The 19,041-nt window shown below is 40.6% G+C and overlaps 1 protein-coding gene across 1 annotated transcript; it reads right to left on the bottom strand.

Moving 5' to 3' along the window:
• Positions 1-10,366: 10,366 nt before the first annotated feature.
• LOC148102771 (uncharacterized) lies at positions 10,367-12,046 on the bottom strand. Its single transcript, XM_087841204.1, has 3 exons — positions 11,566-12,046; positions 11,096-11,512; positions 10,367-10,596 (listed from the first exon to the last, which is right to left on the bottom strand). The coding sequence occupies exons 1-3, from the start codon at positions 12,044-12,046 to the stop codon at positions 10,367-10,369; spliced, it is 1,128 nt and encodes a 375-aa protein (XP_087697330.1).
• Between the last annotated feature and the right edge of the window lie 6,995 nt (positions 12,047-19,041).

The following is a 19,041-nucleotide window of genomic DNA, read 5'->3' as shown; positions in this document are numbered from 1 at the left end:
GCTAGTTAACTAGCATCTACTTAACTGACAAAATAATATCCCAGAAGTTAAAAGCATGTGACTTTTATCTTAATATTATTTTTTTCCTGTGTTGTTTCCCTGTTAAGTTCCTTATATATTTATAGCCCAACCATTCCCTTTGATGGTTGTCATTTCATTTGCTTTCCAGTATCCTTTATTCCTGAGTTTTTTCTTCTTTCTTTGTAAATTCCTGCCTGCAAACTGAAGCACCTTTTCCTTTTTTGTTCTATAGATTTCATTTTAACTCACTGTGGCTTGCATTACCCGATAGCCTGCTTGGCAGAGATTCAATCCATCAACTCCATCCTCTCACTCCATCACATATGTGTAACCTGTGTTGTGTCACAGTCATGGCTGTGTGGAGTCTATTAATTAGGATTTAAGGTGGTACACTGGCAGGGTTTGGGGAACCTCTCCTTTCTGACAAAAATTCAAAATTCCAATCAGTAAAACCTTCTGCCAGTCTGATCACGAATCTGTAATACGCTTCATTCATAGTATAGACATTTGTGCCAATCCTTCATTTTCACTTTCTTTCTAGTTCTTTATCATTGCAGTTTTATAACAATAGCATAACATAATAATAAACAAAACTTATAAAGTACTTTTCAAAAAAGATACAGAGAATGTTTACATTTAGAATATATTGTGATTTGGTTAATAAAAGCAGAGATCTACAGATTAGATAAAAAAAAACTCTTCGCTTGCAAATTATATGAATTAAAAAAACATTCACCTTGAAAATACACAACACTTTCTGGATTGTATTACAGAGACACCTCCACAGAGAACTCGTATTTGTAGGTGTGTGGGGTTTTTTTTTTGTTAGTGTTGCACCTCCAAAGAGTATAGCTAGAAACCCTGACCTATAACGGCTTTAGGGGGTTGAGATTAATAGAGGTGGTCCTTTGCACAACATTTTTAAGGTGATTTTGGCATTATTAGTGTTGCACAGTTTGACTGCCAGTGGCACTGTTTACACACACCTGACTGTCATTGACTCTCACATTGATTCTCTTCTGTAAAGCCCACCATTGTCATTGTCATCCTCCTCCTCTGGATAGTTTTGTCTGGAATAAAAAACTAATTTTTATTTTGCAATGTTCTACATCACTCAAGCAACACAAATGTGCACTGTGGGAGGTACAAGCTTGCTGGACTCAGTAGTCAATAGTTTGAATTATGTTCAACTCAGCTAGCTTTTATTATGTGTATTTGTAATGGAGATGCTTAAGAAATGAAATCACAGGCTGTCATGCAGATGGTTTTAAATATGCACCAAGAGCAAAGCACCAGTTGCAGTCTATCACATACTTATTCACAGATAAAATTCTATTGCATACATCTTTGTGATTCCAACTTACACTGCCATTCAATAGAATAGTACTCTTATTGATGGTTTCAGCTGTGTTTCCCAGACTGGCTTTATGCGTTGCTGCAAAAGTAATTGAGGCAGGCAGAATATTATCAAGGAGTCTGGACTGATATGTAAACCTAATGGCTTTCAGAGAATCTGCATCTGCTGTCACCTGAACCCTCAGCACACACATGGTAAGAAAATGCTTGTGGTAGTCCCTCCTCTTTTTGTCATCGTCTGTCTTGTGCAGGATGCAGGAACCGTTAACTAACTAATTCAGTAAAATACACCGATTTGATTGGATGGGAACATAATGCACGATGATTACACAAACTGTCATGTAGCTTGAGATAATCACTGAATGGCAGCAATCAACCAAGAGGTAAAAATTTGATTGGTTTATGGCCTAACAGCCAAAAATACCTGAGAAGAAACGGAGGCTAAATGAGTTCAAGTCATACAAGAGTTAAAATGCAAAACTTGCTGTCATAAATGAAATATGCACTGAAGTGTTGCTAGGTAACAGAGGAGTGGGCTGTTTGCTTGATTGGTCACATCAGTCTGGACCATTCTGAGGGCAAGGGTCTTATGCAAGGGTCAAAACTGTGGCCATGGCTTTTACACACACACACACACACACACACACGTACACACACACACTCTCTGAAATGGAATAGAAACGTAATAGAACGTTTATTGAAGCAGTAAGGGGTTTTGATGAGGTTGGCTGATGTGGCTCTTCTAACTGCTGCTTGGCTCTGTGACGTAAAGTGTCATACTGTATAAGGCTGCAGCCAGAAACATCCAGATTGGCTACAAAAAAGCTGACATCACAGAGAAACTGAGAGTAATACAGTGAGGGACAAAGAGCAAGTTGATGTTTGGACTGAAGGCAAAATCTTTTCTGTGCAGAGTAGCGAGCCTAGCAGTCACTGTGCAGGACTTCTGATGTGAAGGAGAGAACTGAAACAGAGGCTGGAGGGTGAGGGTACAGCCAGACTTTGTAGCTGCTTTTCTCTTCCAGCTCCTGTGGGCTGCTGTTAAAGCCTCATTAGGTTTTATAGAATCCCTGTTATGGCACATCAGATGAGGTTCTTGGGGGTTAATTTAAATTTGGTTTGCTCCATCAGATATTTTATAGGCTGTAGGCTGCCATGATTGTCTGACCAGTAGCATTACGCACAATTTAAACAGTCCTAACAGTTATTCAAGCACATCATCATTTGATACAATAAAATTTCGTTTGAAGACATTATTCAGAGAAGATAGTGTTTATGCACTTAGTGTGTATACTGCATGTATATTTAATTTAACATGATGATAGCTTTAGGTATTTTGTAGAAGCAGAGTGTGAAAAATTGAATATATCATATGATAGAACAGCTTGTAGAACTGCTTTTAGCAGCAATAACTTGCAATACTTAAACTCCTCCACTTGGGACAGCAACTCATCCTTGACCTGGACTGATCACTTCACCCTTTTCGGGCTGAGCAGCATGGAGGTGCTGATTCTCATTCCTGCTGCTTCACACTTGGCTGCAAACCGCTCTAGTGTGAGCTGGATGCCACCACCTGTTGAAGCCAACAGAATCATATCATCCGTAAAAAAGCAGAGACGAGATTCTGAGACCGTCCAAGTGAAAGCCAGAGCCACATTCCCTTTGTTCTGTCGGTATCTATCAGCTGCCTCTGAAGTCGCCCCCCCCCCCCCCCGCTATTAACTATCTGGTTCAGGGGCTACCACAATGACAGGTACCAACCACCTTGCAGCCACAACTAAGTGCGGCAGCTTCAGCAATGGAGGTGCTGAACATGGTCCATTCAAACTCAATGTCCCCAGTCTCCTTGTGGATGCTGTCGAAGCTCTACCGTATATGGGTGTTCTGCTAGGCGTTCCAGTGCACCCTCACCGTACATTTAGCCATGCCAGGTCTGCATCCTTCCTTGCCACCTGATCCACCTCACCACCAGGTGGTTATCAGTTGAAATACCTGTAAGTAGTGTTTGCTGTATGATTTCAGTCTCATTGTTGTGGACAAATTTTAGTGCACACTTCTTTACAGTGTTGCTTTAGTTTATTGTGGTTTGTGGACATTAGTTTATGCACAACTCTCTCAGGGGTTCTTCACAGCATCTCAGTCAGGTTGAGGTCTGTACTTTGAGAAGGACATTACAACACCTTATTTATTTATTTATTTTAGTCATTCTGTTGTAGACTTGTCGCTGTGCTTAGGAAAACTCTAATCACACAAATCAGGATCACACTAATTTTGGCCAAGCTCTAACTATAAGGAATTCTGCAAAGCGTTCAGAATCGGAACACCTTGCAGAATCTCAGAAGCTGCAGAACAAATCGAAATCATCACCCCTCCACCCTCTTCTTTACTTTTGGTATGTCAAGCATGACTCATAGCCTTTCTCAGACTGATAGAGATCAACAGCCAAATGTTTTCTTTTATAGAGATGGTTACACTTGCTGATGATCAGTTAATCAAGTGCATTTGATTAGGAACACCTGGTTACTACTTACCCTCTTAATTCCTTCTTTTTACTCCTTCGTTAGCCCATTGGGTTTACCGCTGAGATGTCTGCTCGAGGTTAGTTCAGCATAATTGGCTATTTAATGATCCGATCACACACCTTGTACACTCACTTGCTCCTCCAGGGAGGGCTGAGTTTTCTTAGACTTTGCTTCATTAAACATGGTAAAAGGCTTACATGCATGTTAAGGTCATGTTGAGTTTAAACATTTTTGTTGTTGTTTTGATGTTATGCACACATTGCTGCCTGCTGAATATATTCATGTATTGGTCAAATAACAATCTCAATCACTACCTTAGGGTTCAGTTGTGTAGCTGTTGTTCTTCACTTCATCGTAGTTACTCCAGCTAAGAATATGCTTAGATTTACTGTCTAGAATAATGAGATTGCTTTTCAAGCAGTGTGCTGGACATGGAGCTAAACAGTAGCATGATCGTGTCCCAGGAGACTGCACTGCACTACTCCTCTACTCTACTTATTGACTCTCAGTTCTACCTCTTCAGTTACCTCTACTACAGTAATAGCACAGGAAATTATTTAATGAATACTATGTCACTATAACTAACAGTAAGTCCTGGCACAGTCAGCGGAGACTAATTTCTACTTCTTCTATATGGAAATGCTGTCTTTCAGTAACGTCCAGGTCCTAAGATATGACCAAACACACAAACCAAAGAAATATCATTATTATATTTGTAATCATTTTACTCTCATAGATGGAGAAAAATGTAAGAAAGAGGACATTAGAAAAAAATGAGAGAATATCAGTGAATGACAAACTTAAAATTTACATGTGATGTTATAATTCTTGTTAGATGTTTTTTTAATCAGACAGAGAATTTGTGCCCCATGTGTTGCTGAAGTTAAATAGTTATTTGATGTTGTGGAATTTCTTAAAAAAAACTATTTAAAAAACAATTTACTGGTGTGCAAAGGTTGCAGAGGAGTATGTGAACAGAGCGAAGTAAGTGCAAGTTAACATTAAGTCCAGCTTAAACTGCAGTATTGTTGTACAGTTTACTGATGCTAGATTTCTATAGAGCAAAGTTATGTATTCATGATTAGTACAATGGAAAGAAATTATTACACCCACCTCTTGAATCTCAGTTCAACACCTGAATACTCCCAGCCTCCAGGTAATGTTGCAAACGTTTGTGAACAAGTCACAGCTTGTCAGTAACATACACTAAGTTGGCCCAATGCATCACCACAAAATGATCAGTGCTCTTTTCTCCTCTTTTCAAGATATTTTATCCACAGATATAATGATACATCAATAAAATCAGTCATCTACCCACAGCCTTAAACATGCTCAAACATGGTGTGCTTTTTTTTAATGGACAAACTGTAATAAGAACAAATGTCCAGAAAAAAAAATCACATTAGGTCATTCCTCCCCATCACACCCTTTCAGTTCCCCAGGAAAGCTCGGTGAGGAGGTTAGGCTATTTGTACTGATGTTTCACAGTTTGTGGAAACATATGTCAGAGCTATTTCCTGACCAGAAGACATGGGGAAACCACCCTCTTCTTAACTTTAGAGAACCCTTAACATACTGTCAGCAAATCTACTTCTAACCCATTCAACTCCAAAGATATAGAAAAAAGCCTAGCGCCCTTCCAGGAGAATTTTTTTCCAGAGCATATGTTTTGGGTAAAGGTATGTTCAGCTAGTACATGTAAACCTCCAGCACAAGTTTAAGCTCCTTTCCCACCAGAGGTGACATTCTGTCTCTAAAGCAGGTTTGGCAAAGCCTGGAAAGGCCTTCACCAGTGATAGTAGCATTTATGAATATAACCAATACAGAAGAAACCTGGTTATAATCAAATTGTGTGCACTGCTAATTATCATGTATTCACCAACGTAATGTTTCTTGAACTTTGACCAAATTATTTTAGGTTTTAACTTCTATTTAAAATAAATAGTGGATGTCAACTTGTGTTAGAATAGAAACAACAAAAAGGGAAATATGGAATTAGAGGGAGCAGAGGTGATAAAACCACCAAGGCACCCAAGTTAAAGGCATGGATTATAACATTCAGTGCATGTTCTTAGTTCTAATAAATGGTAAATGTAATTCATTATATTTTAAAGAAATGTAGATTTGATGTTAATACAAACATTGTATAAAGATGCAAAAAACAAATCTAAAAAACAATCAGTCTATTAATTACCTGTAACATGTTATCTCTCACATTTGATGAGATATTTTATCTTATCTTGTTAAAACGTACCTGAACAAATGACTCTGCAATGCACAGAGAAGATGGGATTTTTTTGGTTGATAAACTGCAAAGAATTAATAGGAACAAGATTTGCAGAATCCGAGAAAAATCTGCTGTTTCATGTTGCTTTGAAGTATAAAGTGCTATTGATAAGGCTTTCAATATACTTCCTGACTGTGTGTGCGTGTGTGTCGTTATATAATACACAAATGTTTGTGAGGGATTATACAGTATATGTGAACGCAATGATAGGAAATGAAGGAGAGCAGGTGTCAGCAATCTCTCCATGCTCCCCCTCTTATCCCCTATTCACCCAGGCCGTTTCTATGGCAACGAATGAATGGATTGCCACATGGATGATTGGTGCCAATCCACCAGTCATTGGCCTCATAATGGACACCCACTCAGGAAAATAATACTAAATTAACACAGAGCGATGCCTATGAAATACATCACGGAGGAATTGAAACTTAAATTTGTTAATCCCCCAAAATTTTATAACTCAAGACATATTTTAGACAGTAGTTAATAGTTTACAATCTGTTGTTTTTAAGGTGAAGATACACTGTTCTGAAAGTGAAAATCTTAATTATTGATAGCAATGCTATAGCCACTTTTTTTAAATTTATTTTTTACCATATATAGGCTTACATTGGATTAAAATGAAAGAGTCTGCATCTGAATATCTTTAAGCACCAGAGATAGGTGAGCAGCTGTGTCAGGCTGACTTTCCTATATAGTCAGCCCGACACAGGCTGACTTTCCTATATAGTCAGCCCGACACAGCTGTTCGGGCTGTGTATATATATATATATATATATATATACATATACAACATTATAGTTGCCTCAGCAATGGAGAGGCACAGCATGGTCTATTTGGGCTGAGTGTCCCCAGCATCTCAGTATCTTGGAGATGCCTGTATCATCAGATCTCAACACATTGTGGTGCATAAGTCACCTTCATTTACTTCTAGCACTGTAAATACAAAGCAATTCTGACTATACAGAAGATTTTGGGATCTAAGTACTATAATGTATCACCAAACAGTGATTCTAGCCAAACCAGTGTGTATTTTTTTTTTTTTATTTTGATTTAAAATATAAAAGTTTTGTTTAAAAATGGCTCAGAGATTTTCACAGTGTGACGACTTTAAACTACTAAAATATTAAAGGATGTGTTTTGCATAAAACATAACAGAATAAATAAAATGGCCTTCTGTTAAAGTAACAATATAGCCTGTTGTGCTGTCACTAAAGACAGGATCTTTTGCCCTACACTGATATGCATGTGATGACAGATATCTCCGATTGCCTGCTTTGTATTTAGGACAGGGAATTGTAGTGGTCCACACAGCTTTTTGCAGTACAAAATGACTGTTCTTAGTGTGACAGCTGGAATCTGTCAACTTGTGAGACAATTAGACAGTGTAGTCTCAAGACAGATCCGTGACTGATGACTATGTAAGGATGTCTATTAAAACAGAACATGCAATCATCACCATCTATCAGGAGCTAAACCACCCTAAAATCTAAAGAAAATGATCAAGAAAGAAAGGACAGCATTGACCAAAGACAATATATGAAGAGATATATACCTGTTGCTTATTAGGAATTTGCATCAGAGGTCATTTGCCATGTTTATACATCTAAATAGCTATTGTTCCTGGCAATTAGAGCTAGGATCTGTGTTTTGTAACGACTGCAGAGTTGTGTTTGAGTGCAGACCAGGGTTCTGTCAGTGAGTTGTAACAAGAAAAAAATTTGCTGTGAAAAAAGGAAGATAACAAATAGTTTTAACAGGGAGAATTTCATGATTACAAAAGAAAATATGTCAGCTGAGAACCAGTAACCAGAATACTGTTTATGGAAAACCAATGTTGCTCTTGAGGTTTTAAAAAGTAATGTTTATGACTATTAATATATAGTGATATCAGACTTAAAATATTTTTTAAAACATGCATCTAATATTCCAAGTTGTGGAAAATTGGGGTTTACCTTTGTATTATCTGCAAATGTAATGATAACATTTGTATGTAAACATATGAAAGATATGTATAAAAAACATATGAAGTTTAATTTGAAAGTGACAATGATAAATCTGGACTATCGTGGAGGTAAACACAGACAACACGAGAGCTCTCGATTTACACTCCTCGTTTATTTCGGCGGGGGGTCCGAAACGCGAAACCCACGTTGACAAAAATGCCCTGGCCACCGCTGCTGCTGTAGTGGACGCCAGAGGCACTGCCTCGGGACAGCGGGTTGTGCGGTCCACTACAGTCAAAAAGTGCGTGAAACCTTGTGACTGCGGCAGAGGACCAACCAGGTCCACGTGCACATGATCAAAACGCCTCCCTGGGACGCGGAAGGATTCGAGGGGCGCCTGCGTGTGCCTATGGATCTTAGCGTGTTGGCATGGGATGCACGCCGCTGCCCAATCTTTCACCGATTTACGAAGGCCCGGCCAAACGAACTTAGAGCTGACCAGCTCAACCGAGGCCCGGACGCCTGGATGAGAGAGGGAGTGTACTGAGTCGAAAAAGCGACGACGCCACGAAAGGGGAACTACAGGACGCGGACGGCCGGTGGAAACATCACAAAGTAGTAGAGCTGGGCAATATATCGAGTTTTTAAAAAATATCGATATATTTTTATACGAGATATACGATGTGACAATATCCTTTATATCGATATAGTCTATGTTACGTTATAATTATACTTGTGGAGCCGCAAGTTTGCCTCTCTTTTGTCCACTTTTCTCTTTACACAACGTTACTCGACCTCGCCCCTCCTTCACTGAACACAACTCCCCCTCCTCCCCCATCGCTTCACCTGCAGGCAGAGTCTAGATGGACACGGCAAATCTCCGTTAACGAGGTACTGCGCATCGCCCAGTGTGTGGGGCTGGACGCCGTCAATGTGTTAGCTAGCTAACCACGCTAACGAGCTAACCACGCTAACGCCATCCACCCAGAGGCGCTGCACGGCCTAAAATCATTTCATTTTCTCAAAAGTTGACAGCGCGCCTTATGTATGAATTCTGGTTGTGCTTGATGGCCGCAAACCGATTTTATGTGGAACACGGCGCTCAGCAATCTGTCAAAAAATGTTTTAGTAAGACTTTGGTAAGCTACGGTGCTGCACCGCTTGATGGATTGTCAGAGCATTACGGCTACCGAGGAGCCTCGCGGAGTGATACGTACTGTGCTTCAACGTAATATTACCGTATTGTGTGTGTATAAGGACCATAACTGGCACCTGTTAAGAGACGGTTACGAAGAGGATTTCAAACTCAAGGCTGTCAGTCACGCAGTAGAAGTTGGGAACAGAGCAGCTGTGAAATCTGTCTTTGTTATTATGCTCATCGTCTGTTAGTTTACATTTTGACTGCACAATTGTGAGCTTTTTGTTATGCACAAAAACAGCATTGTTTTCTTTTATTTATGGAGCATTATTATTTAATAAATGCTCATAATTTATTTTTGAGTAAATTTTATGTACATCTATGCTCTATGTTAATAAAAGTGCCTGTGTGACATCTGGGACACAGCTTTGACTAAGAACTCTCTTTTTGTTCTTACTTTATGGCTTTAAAAAAATATATCGAGATATATATCTTATATCGCCGTCCAGGTAAAAAATATCGAGATATGAATTTTGGGTCATATCGCCCAGCCCTACAAAGTAGGCTAGGCCCGCCATTCCACACGGGTCTGTCCTCCAGTACAAGGCCCGTTTGCGCAGACCGAAGGGCAAGGACGTCCAGGTCAGCACGCTGGTCAGCGGCCATAGCGTCAAAGTCTATGCCAACATAAATGGGAGAAACAAGCGCGTGGTACAGACAGTCAGCCACGCAGTTGGACTTACCAGCACCGTGCTGAATGTTTGTTGTAAACTCGGAAATGGCTGCCAACTGGCGCTGTTGGCACGCACTCCACGGGTCAGAGACCTTGGACATTGCAAACCACAAAGGTTTATGCGGTAAAGCTACGACCCTCGAGAAAAAAACGAAAATGCCGCGTTGCGAGGTGCAGGGCCAGCAACTCCGTGTCAAAACACTATATTTGCGCTCACTGTCCCCGAGCGTGTGACTGAAAAAGGCGAGCGGTTGCCAGACACCGAAGACCCGCTGTTCTAACACTGCGCCCACCGCCACGTCCGACGTGTCGGTGGTCAACGCAATCTCCGCCGACGGAAACGGGTGGGCCAGTAGGGCGGAGTTAGCCAGTGCGGCCTTGGCCCCAGAACTCCTGCAGCGCTTTAACCGATGTGGGACGTGGAAAAGCCGAAACGGCCCGGACCTTGTCTGGCAACGGAACCACACCATCAGCGGAAATGCGGTGGCCCAAGAAATCCAGAGCTGGCAACCCAAACTTGCACTTGGAGGGGTTGACGATCAGGCCGTGTGCCGCCAAGCGCTGAAAAACCTGACGCAGCCGCCACCGACTGTCTGATTTGGGCACCATGTGTAGCAGCACTCCATAGCTGCAAACTCTTCCCGAGCGTTTTTCTCTGTATCTATGAAGCGCCTTGAGGCAACCTTTGTTGTGATTTGGCGCTATATAAATAAAATTGAATTGAATTGAGCGACGGAGAGTTTCGCGGGGTCGAGGCGGCCCGAGCACGCGAACACCGGGGGACCGTCCGTTGGGATATAATGTTCAACCCCGTGCTTCGTTGCCGTGTTTGAGAAAGTAGGAACAGTCAGTGAAGGGAAATGCTGAAAAACATTCCCTGAAGTCACTAAATTAGCCCAATTCAGGGGCTCGATGGCCCGAGTGAAACAGGGTATCGAAGAAAAGGACAGGGCATCGATTGAGCGTCTGTTAGCGACATCGACCAGCAGTCCGTGGACACAAAGAAAATCGGCGCCCAAAATAGGCACAGAGCTAGCGGCAACAACAAAGTTCCACTGGAAATTCTGACCATGAAAACAAACAGTCACCAACCTTTCCCCAAATGTCGCAATGGCAGAGCCATTATCTGCAATAAGCTGCCCTCTGCTAAACTGTCGGTGCCGGTCGGGGGAAGGAGGCTCTTCTGGGAGCTGGAGTCGACCAGGAAACATCTCCTGTCTAGTCTTCTATGAAGAGCAGTTTTTCTTCGTCGGCAGCGGTCGCGGCCGCTACTCCACGCTGGTGGGGCCCGTGTTCCGGGGCCGGAAAAGCGCAAGGCAGCAGGCAGTGGCGCGCTCCGGTGCCAAAACGCTGATGGTAGAAACAGAGGTCCTGTCCGCTGTGCCGCGATCTTTGCCGTCATCGAAGGATGGGATACTTTGGGGCAGGTCGGCGGGAAAGTGGAAGGTGCCGCCGGGGAGGCTAGAACTAGGTCGTGATCGTGGAAAGTGCGGGTAGCCAAGAGAATTCCTCAGCCAGGGAGCGATAATCCTTCGCGCCCAGAAGCGGAGAGTTGGCGAGACCGGGTCTCACGGCCGCTGGCAGCTGTTGGAGGAAGATGTGGGCGAAGACGAATCCCCCGTTGTCCGGTCCAAGGAAGGATAGCATGTGTTCCATCAGTTCGAGAGCTGTACCGCTACCTAGGCCTGAGAGTGAAAGGAGCTTTTTGGCTCGCTCTGCATCAGAGAGGGCATAGCGCCGAATAAGCAGCTCCTTAACCGCGGCATATTTCCCTTGGGCGGGTGGGTCCCGGAGGAGAGTCAACGCACGACGGATGGCTAGCGGGTCGAGAGAGGCCACCACATAGTGATATTTTGTGTCGTCAGCCGAGATGCGGCGAAGGGCGAACTGATCCTCCACGTGTATGAACCACGACGGGGGATCGTGAAGCCAAAAGTCCGGCAGCTCCAGCACCACAGCAAACGCAGCTGTAGCAGGAGGCAGAGGGCTGGCGGCCGCTGATGCATCCAGAGCAGAGCCGGTGCCACCATCGGCCTGCAGCATGTTCAAGTCTGGGGTCACCAATGTGGAGGTAAACACAGACGACGCGAGAGCTCTCGATTAACACTCCTCGTTTATTACTCATCACCACACAACTGAATACTTTTCCCTCCAAAACACAGCAATAACACTTCCTGAGAACTGGGTGTGAGTGGAGCCCTCCAGTGGTCCACCACACTATTATTATATTTACCAACAAATGTATACATATATTTATGTTTATGAGTATATATTCACTGCATTAACATTATATCTAAGGGGACAAGGGTGACACACGTATTTGGTATCACACATTTCCAAGTTCCCTTATGGCTATACTAACAAATGTGAAATATTTATTGTAAGAGTTGAGTTTCCATTTACATTCCGTAGTAAAGGGAAAAAATAATTTAATCTATTTTTTTTCCAATTAATAAAATGAAATAACTACGTTAGAAAAGTGAATGATGAAACTGAGGCTATCACTGGGATGTTAGGTAGGTTTTAATCTTATCTGATGCCTGATGGCTATTGTATGTGGTGATAGAAATCACACACAGATAAAAGATAATTGGCATGACACTTGTTTCTTTGAACTTCATCTTTCTGCCCTATTTTATAATTCAGTGTTTAAGATATCGATACATTAAACAATTTTATGCCCTGCCAAACTGGGGCAGTCACTACACATTCTTATGCAGCATGCTATTGATTTTACAGAGAAATTTAAATGACAAACTAATGCATTTTTTAAAAAGTCAAAGAATCTTCATGATGGATGAGCTTTCATAAGCTTAGCACTAATGTTTAATGAATACTATGATCAGTTTCACTAGCTGTTAGGCTTCAAATTACCAAATTTAAGAGCTTAAAACAAATAAAGATGCAATAATACCCATATCATCTAGAATTGGGGAAAAAAACAAGGCTCTTCTAGGATGACAGTTTGCATTAAGACTCATCGTAGCCTACAGCAAACAGATGTTGCTGTATGCCTCTTTCTTACCATCAGTTCTAAGAGACAATCACACGACCTCCCTCAGTGCATGTGTAATCTGCTTCCTTTTGCCATAGTATCTTTTGACTGTCTTCAAGAAAAGGCAGGCATTTCTTCATATCAAAGCTTCTAACTAGAGATGTAGTTTGAGGAGCAGATGTGTTATGACATCGCTCTCAGGATGGTTGTCCGTTTGGCTAGCTTGTGATGTAGAGTGACAGTGACAAGTGAAAAGGTTCCAACGGGTGTTTTTGTGGATGAGCCACCCGTTGAAGCAGAACACAAAGGGGGACCGATCTAACCTTGCCTGAAGAATCTACAGGCTTTTGAATGGGTGCAGTTACATAAAGTGTAATATATTGTGACATATTATAACACAACTCCTTCAATTAACAGAAAGTTGAAACAAAGAAAGTTAAGAAAAATAACAACCAGGATTTGAAGAAGTCCAAAAAGTCGAAATGACAGGAAGAACCAGATAATAAACCTGGGAGGCCAGAGGGAGGAAACAACATGAGACAACTTCACCCGGACAAAAGATGAAACTATACACATACACAGAGGGATAGGGGATTAGGCACACGAGAGGACTAAGACAGATGCATGTAAACAACACAGGTGATGACCATTAGACAGCCAACCAAGATGCAAAATCCAAAACAAAACATACTATCAAAATAAAACAGGAAATGAACAAACTACTCATAATAAGGCAAGAAGACCTTGAAAAATGCATCAGCTAATTCAGCTGATTGTACTATGAAGTGAGTTATCCATTCCTGGCGTATCCCTAGTATCAGCAGATAAGCTAAGCTGTTGCATGAAGGGGATTATCAACTGTATAAGGTGGCACAGGGTTTTCCAGTCAAGCTACAAGCATGTTAATGTGAAAGGGGTGGTGGTTGCAGCATCTGACCAATCACAAACATGGATAAATCTACTGCCAGCAGAGAAAGTGATCTTACACAAAAATATAAAACAATAATTAAAAACATACAGAGAGGTCAGACAACACAGCTGCTGCAACAGGAGAGGAGATCACAAAAATAAAATTCATTGTTATTTATTAGAATAACAGAGGGATTAAAAAGAAATTCAACCAGCACAAATATATGAAAAACAAGAAACATGGTAACATTGAAACTCAAACACAGAAGTCAAAACTAATGCTTAAAATTAATAAAACGATAATGAAATCAAACAATTTAAAAAACAGCAGAAAAACAAAACAGAAATTAATACTGAAAGATAAACAAGAATCCAACAACTCTAGAGTCCAAGAGTCACTTTCAAAAATGAATGGCCAGAATCAAAGCAAAGACTCAAAGTCAAAGACTGAGATATATTTATTCAGACTTTGTATTTAAAGGTCAAACTTTTTAAATGATTGCACTGATGGAACTCGTGGTCTCCTTTATTACGTGTCCGCTGCCTTTTAAAAGCCCCAGTCCTTCAAACTATATTAACCCGGCTTGTGACTCAAGGTCACCATCCAAAACAGCAGTCTTGAGCCTAAACATCACTGAGATGATAACTGTTTGACATTGTACAGTAAAGACAATTACAAGGTTGTCCTTGGCTGGCTCATTTTGTACTCCATCTGCAACTTTTTTGCAAACAAATTAGTAGAACTATAAATGCATCTAGTCACATACATATGAGGTAAAACTCCAAATGCTGATGAAATCAATGAAGAGAATGCAGCTGCAGCACACAATTGAAGCTGGCCCACTGGGGCTGGCCAACTAATTCCCCCAGCTTTCATACCCAGTGCTGATTGCTGAGTGGAATCAGTTACGACCTAGCTCCACAGGAGAAAAGCTGTGGCACCTGCAGGGGAGAGCAACAGCATAAGCTCATTCTACACAGATGAGAGGGCAGTTAATACCTAGAGAAAATGCTGATGGGCTAATACCTGTTGCATGAAAATGAGATTGTATTGCACATGTTTGAACATAAATACAGCACCTTTCTTACTGCCCTAAGTGAGAAAATAGATATGAGTGAGGATAACAGTCACCATCCGTCATTTTCTTCTGTAGTGGAGGTTTTTTGCTCAGCGGTGTGTTCTCAAAAGTATTTCTCGCCCCTACAATTTTTCTGATTTATCTAACAGTGAAAATGTGAATCTTTGGGGAAACCACTGACTGTATCCAGAGAGGTATCTTGTACTCAGTTAGTGACCCTCAGGTTTTATAGACAGATAGATAATTTAAGATAGTCAGAAGAAATTGAAATAAAGGGAGGGTATTTACAGACTAGAATTTAAAAGAAAAAAAGAATAACAGGTAAATGTAGTAGCTTAAAATGAATCAGAGATAAAAGAAGCAGTATAGAGAAATAGGTTTGCAGTAAAACTGAACAGTGTAGAAATAGAAAAAAGGACAACTTACAAAGCAGATTTTAAATCGATGCAGGAAGAACGATAAACAAAGGAAAACAGAGAACACAAGGAAGGGCTGGAAGGGGGCAAGCCATTTTAAAATCATCAACAGCTAGGCACTGCTGCTGGCTTAACTATTGTATGTCTACATCACTGAAAGTTTAGCGTGAACAGTGCTGACAGTTCTGGCTGCCAGGCTCCGACTGACGTACTTTACTCATAGTGTAGGGTGGGGGCAGAGGGAATAAAGAATGAGACAGGGAAACGAGAAAGGGAGAAGAGACTAAAGAAGGTAAAATAATGGAACAAAAAATAATAGAGGAGGTGGGAAAAAAATGAAGGGAGAGTAAAGATGAAAGCAAAAGGGCGAGCAAAGCTACAGTATTATACATGTAAAATAAGAGAATGACAGCATAGAGACCTTAAATGAATGAAATGTTTACATGAAGCTGAATCAGTGGTTTCTGGACAATCACACTGCTTGTAGTAATGATCAGAGGACGACGGCTGGTCCAGATGACGCTGTAGACGGGGATGGAAAAGTTTTTGTTGTCATACATTAAACCAGGTGTTGAATTTACCCATCAGGGATGTCACCTGAGGATAAATACTGTCTGTTAGGACTATCTAATCAACTCTATATTAGCTTAATTATCTACAGCCTGATTTCCATTTCTCTGCAATGCCCTAAAAGTATCTCATTGCATGCGACTCGAATGAGATGCTTCCCTTCACATGCACGATTGTCCCCAAATCTGCAACAGACTAATTAACTTTTGGAGGAGTGTGAGTAAATGTACATCGGCTATACAAGTTACAATGTGAAAGTTGAGCAGCAGAGTGTAAGTTTGCAAAGCTAAAGGTACAGTTCCAACAGACTTCAATATGCTATGTTATGTTCCCTGTTAAAAGAGCCTTTAACCAAGTTTACAATCCCAAACATGAACAGGTTAATGTTCATTTATTAGCCTTTTTAAAATGAGCTTTCACTTTTTAGGGACATCATTTGTTGCTGAATTGTCTGCCACTGCCACCTGCTGTATCATGCCAACAGGCTCTACAGTCCATCACAGAACATGCACATCACAACATCTATTTACTGTTTATTAAGCAATGTTCACGTTACATTCTTTAGTATTAAAGTCTGTTTTCTCATTGACCGTCCACTGAAAACACATGAGGTTTTTTTTTTTAGCATGTAATTGTGTGAATGGTATGAAAAAAGCTGTGTGCAGATGAGAGCACCTGCAAGAAAGTGTCCCCATTTTCCTGACACTCAACCATATAAATAGCCAAGATGGCACAGATGCTGTGTGGGACAAAGCTTGCTTCAAGCCCACTACTCTTGCCATTCTTACCTCTGCCAAGAAGGGCATGTTTTTGTGGCTGTTTGTTTGGATCTTTGTCTGTCAGCGGGGAAATCAAATGAAAGTGACAAAGGGAATGACAGGGAGTGACAAAATTTTGGAATATAAATGGGCTTCTTTTAGAGAAGCTATACTTCTCTAAAAGAACAATAGGCAAACAGAAATAAGTCAATATTTCAAACTTAAAAACCACAAAATTCAGAATCAGAATGCATTTTATTAGCCAAATAATTAAATGGTGTTTATCTTTCCACTTTTTTAAAGCTTTTTTACTTACAGTACATTTGTTTTCCAAATTGCTTTGATGAAATTAAACATTCATTAATACGCATCACTAAAAAGCAAACCTGGAGCAGGGTCACTGTTAGCCTCCATGAAGCTATTCCTTTGCTTGGCTGCATCCGGTTTAGCACCCATCGTGCTACAGTCATTTCATACTGTCTTCAGTTTGAAGTTCAGTTTTTTTCAATACTTTGTTTATGTTGCCTGAAAGTAAATTGTTGCTCAAAATTGTTAATAATTTCTCGTCTCTTTAACCATAAATGGATTTTATTCTAATTAGAAAATGTAAATCAATGAAAATCAATTTTCATGCATCAGTAAGTTGCATGATGTGCATTGTGACTGGAAATGAATATTGATGAAGAGACATAGTTTGCTAATGGATATTGAAAAAAATCTTACACTCCACCACGGGTGAGCAGTCGGGTTCAGAATTCTGCCCCCCACACAAACACCTTTTTTTAAGCACTGTTCATACTAGACATACAGGCCTAAAAGATCCCACATATCCTGCCTTTTGCTGTGATGTGGGGTAATATTTTTCAGCTCAACATCAAGCTTAGAGGTGCAAATTACAAATTTTAATATTTTGTATTTACTAAAATTGAGAAAAAACCTAATATGTGACTGTATGCCTATTGTTACATTAAAGTTGGTTTTCCCTGAACATACAGTAGCACAGCGATGTCGTCAGCAGTATCCATATTTTTGTCAAATAAAAGTAAAAGTAAAGTAAACTTAAAATAACCTCGAAGGGTAAGTCAGTCAGTCCAGAACTACGCTAATAATTTTACAGCATCCTTAAATTGTCACACAACAGTATATCTGTGTACCATGCTGTTATATTTAATTGACGTTATATCAGTCTCTGGGAACATGTATCCTATAAAAACAACAGGAGCACAAGCAAGACAGGGACAAATGAATGAATGCGCAAGAAACATTCATCAACTCACAACAGCACAAAAGAATAAAAAAAGGCGACTTGCTGACAGTGCAAACAAAAATTAAACATAATGACTATTCTTTCAGCAAGCTAATGAAAAGATACGCTCACACCACATCCACAAGTCTTTAGCTTCTCACCATATTGCACTCTCAGCAGAGGAGAGGCACTTCATACATACAGGAAAAACAGATAAAATCGCTTCAGGCACTGAGTTAGGACCAAATTAGCCTCCTCTCCAACTATGTTATTTCCGTGCAGCCACTCATGTAATAGTAAACCAAGTAATCCACTCGTTATCGCAAAGCACATCATTATATGTTAATAGCCTATCCCTGTTGACACCCCATTAGGCATAGGAAATTTGGTTAATGTGCTATACTGCTGTTTGTAGATTCATAGAAGTCTTTACCGTCTCTGGGGATGCACGTAAAATCCAGTGAGAGCTACAGAAGTGAGGTATACATCTAACTTTTTTTTTTTTCTTTGTTTTGTTTGTATCATTTATGCTAAAACTATATCGTGGATGCAATGTTAAAATAAGTGGTAACATTCATTATTCCGATTTGATGATGATGGATGAGTTCTGATATGACAATACTCCACTAATGGAGCACAACTGCACTATGTAATTTACCTTCTCTCTCGCACACACAAACACACGCACAAAGTGAATGAGAAAAAAGAGAAAAACACAGAATTCTGGAAAAAGGAAAGGAAAGTGGATGATGAAGTCAATGGAGAGAGAGAGAAGAAGAAGAAAATGAGAGAAGACAAGTGGGAGAGAGGCAGCAAAAGAAAGGGAAATTTATAAAGTATAAAATTAACCTCAACAGATTTAGAGGAGAAGGTGTTCCTTTAGCTTTGAAGCTCCCATCCATGTCTTCTTCATCCGACCTGGCAGACAGACATTTCAGACACACTTCAGCTCACTCTGCCAACACCGGAGGCACCTTTGGCTCGCTTCTTTCTGAGTTGCATAACTGAAGTTAAACTGATTTTCACATAGGTGGAAAAATAATTCCGAATTGAAATTTGACTCCA

Source organism: Neolamprologus brichardi, chromosome 5 (genome assembly GCF_056152115.1).
Source record: "Neolamprologus brichardi isolate AB-2024 chromosome 5, ASM5615211v1, whole genome shotgun sequence".
NCBI classification, from domain to species: domain Eukaryota; kingdom Metazoa; phylum Chordata; class Actinopteri; order Cichliformes; family Cichlidae; genus Neolamprologus; species Neolamprologus brichardi.
Note: the sequence above shows the minus strand (reverse complement) of the source record. Positions and strands in the feature narration are given on the sequence as shown.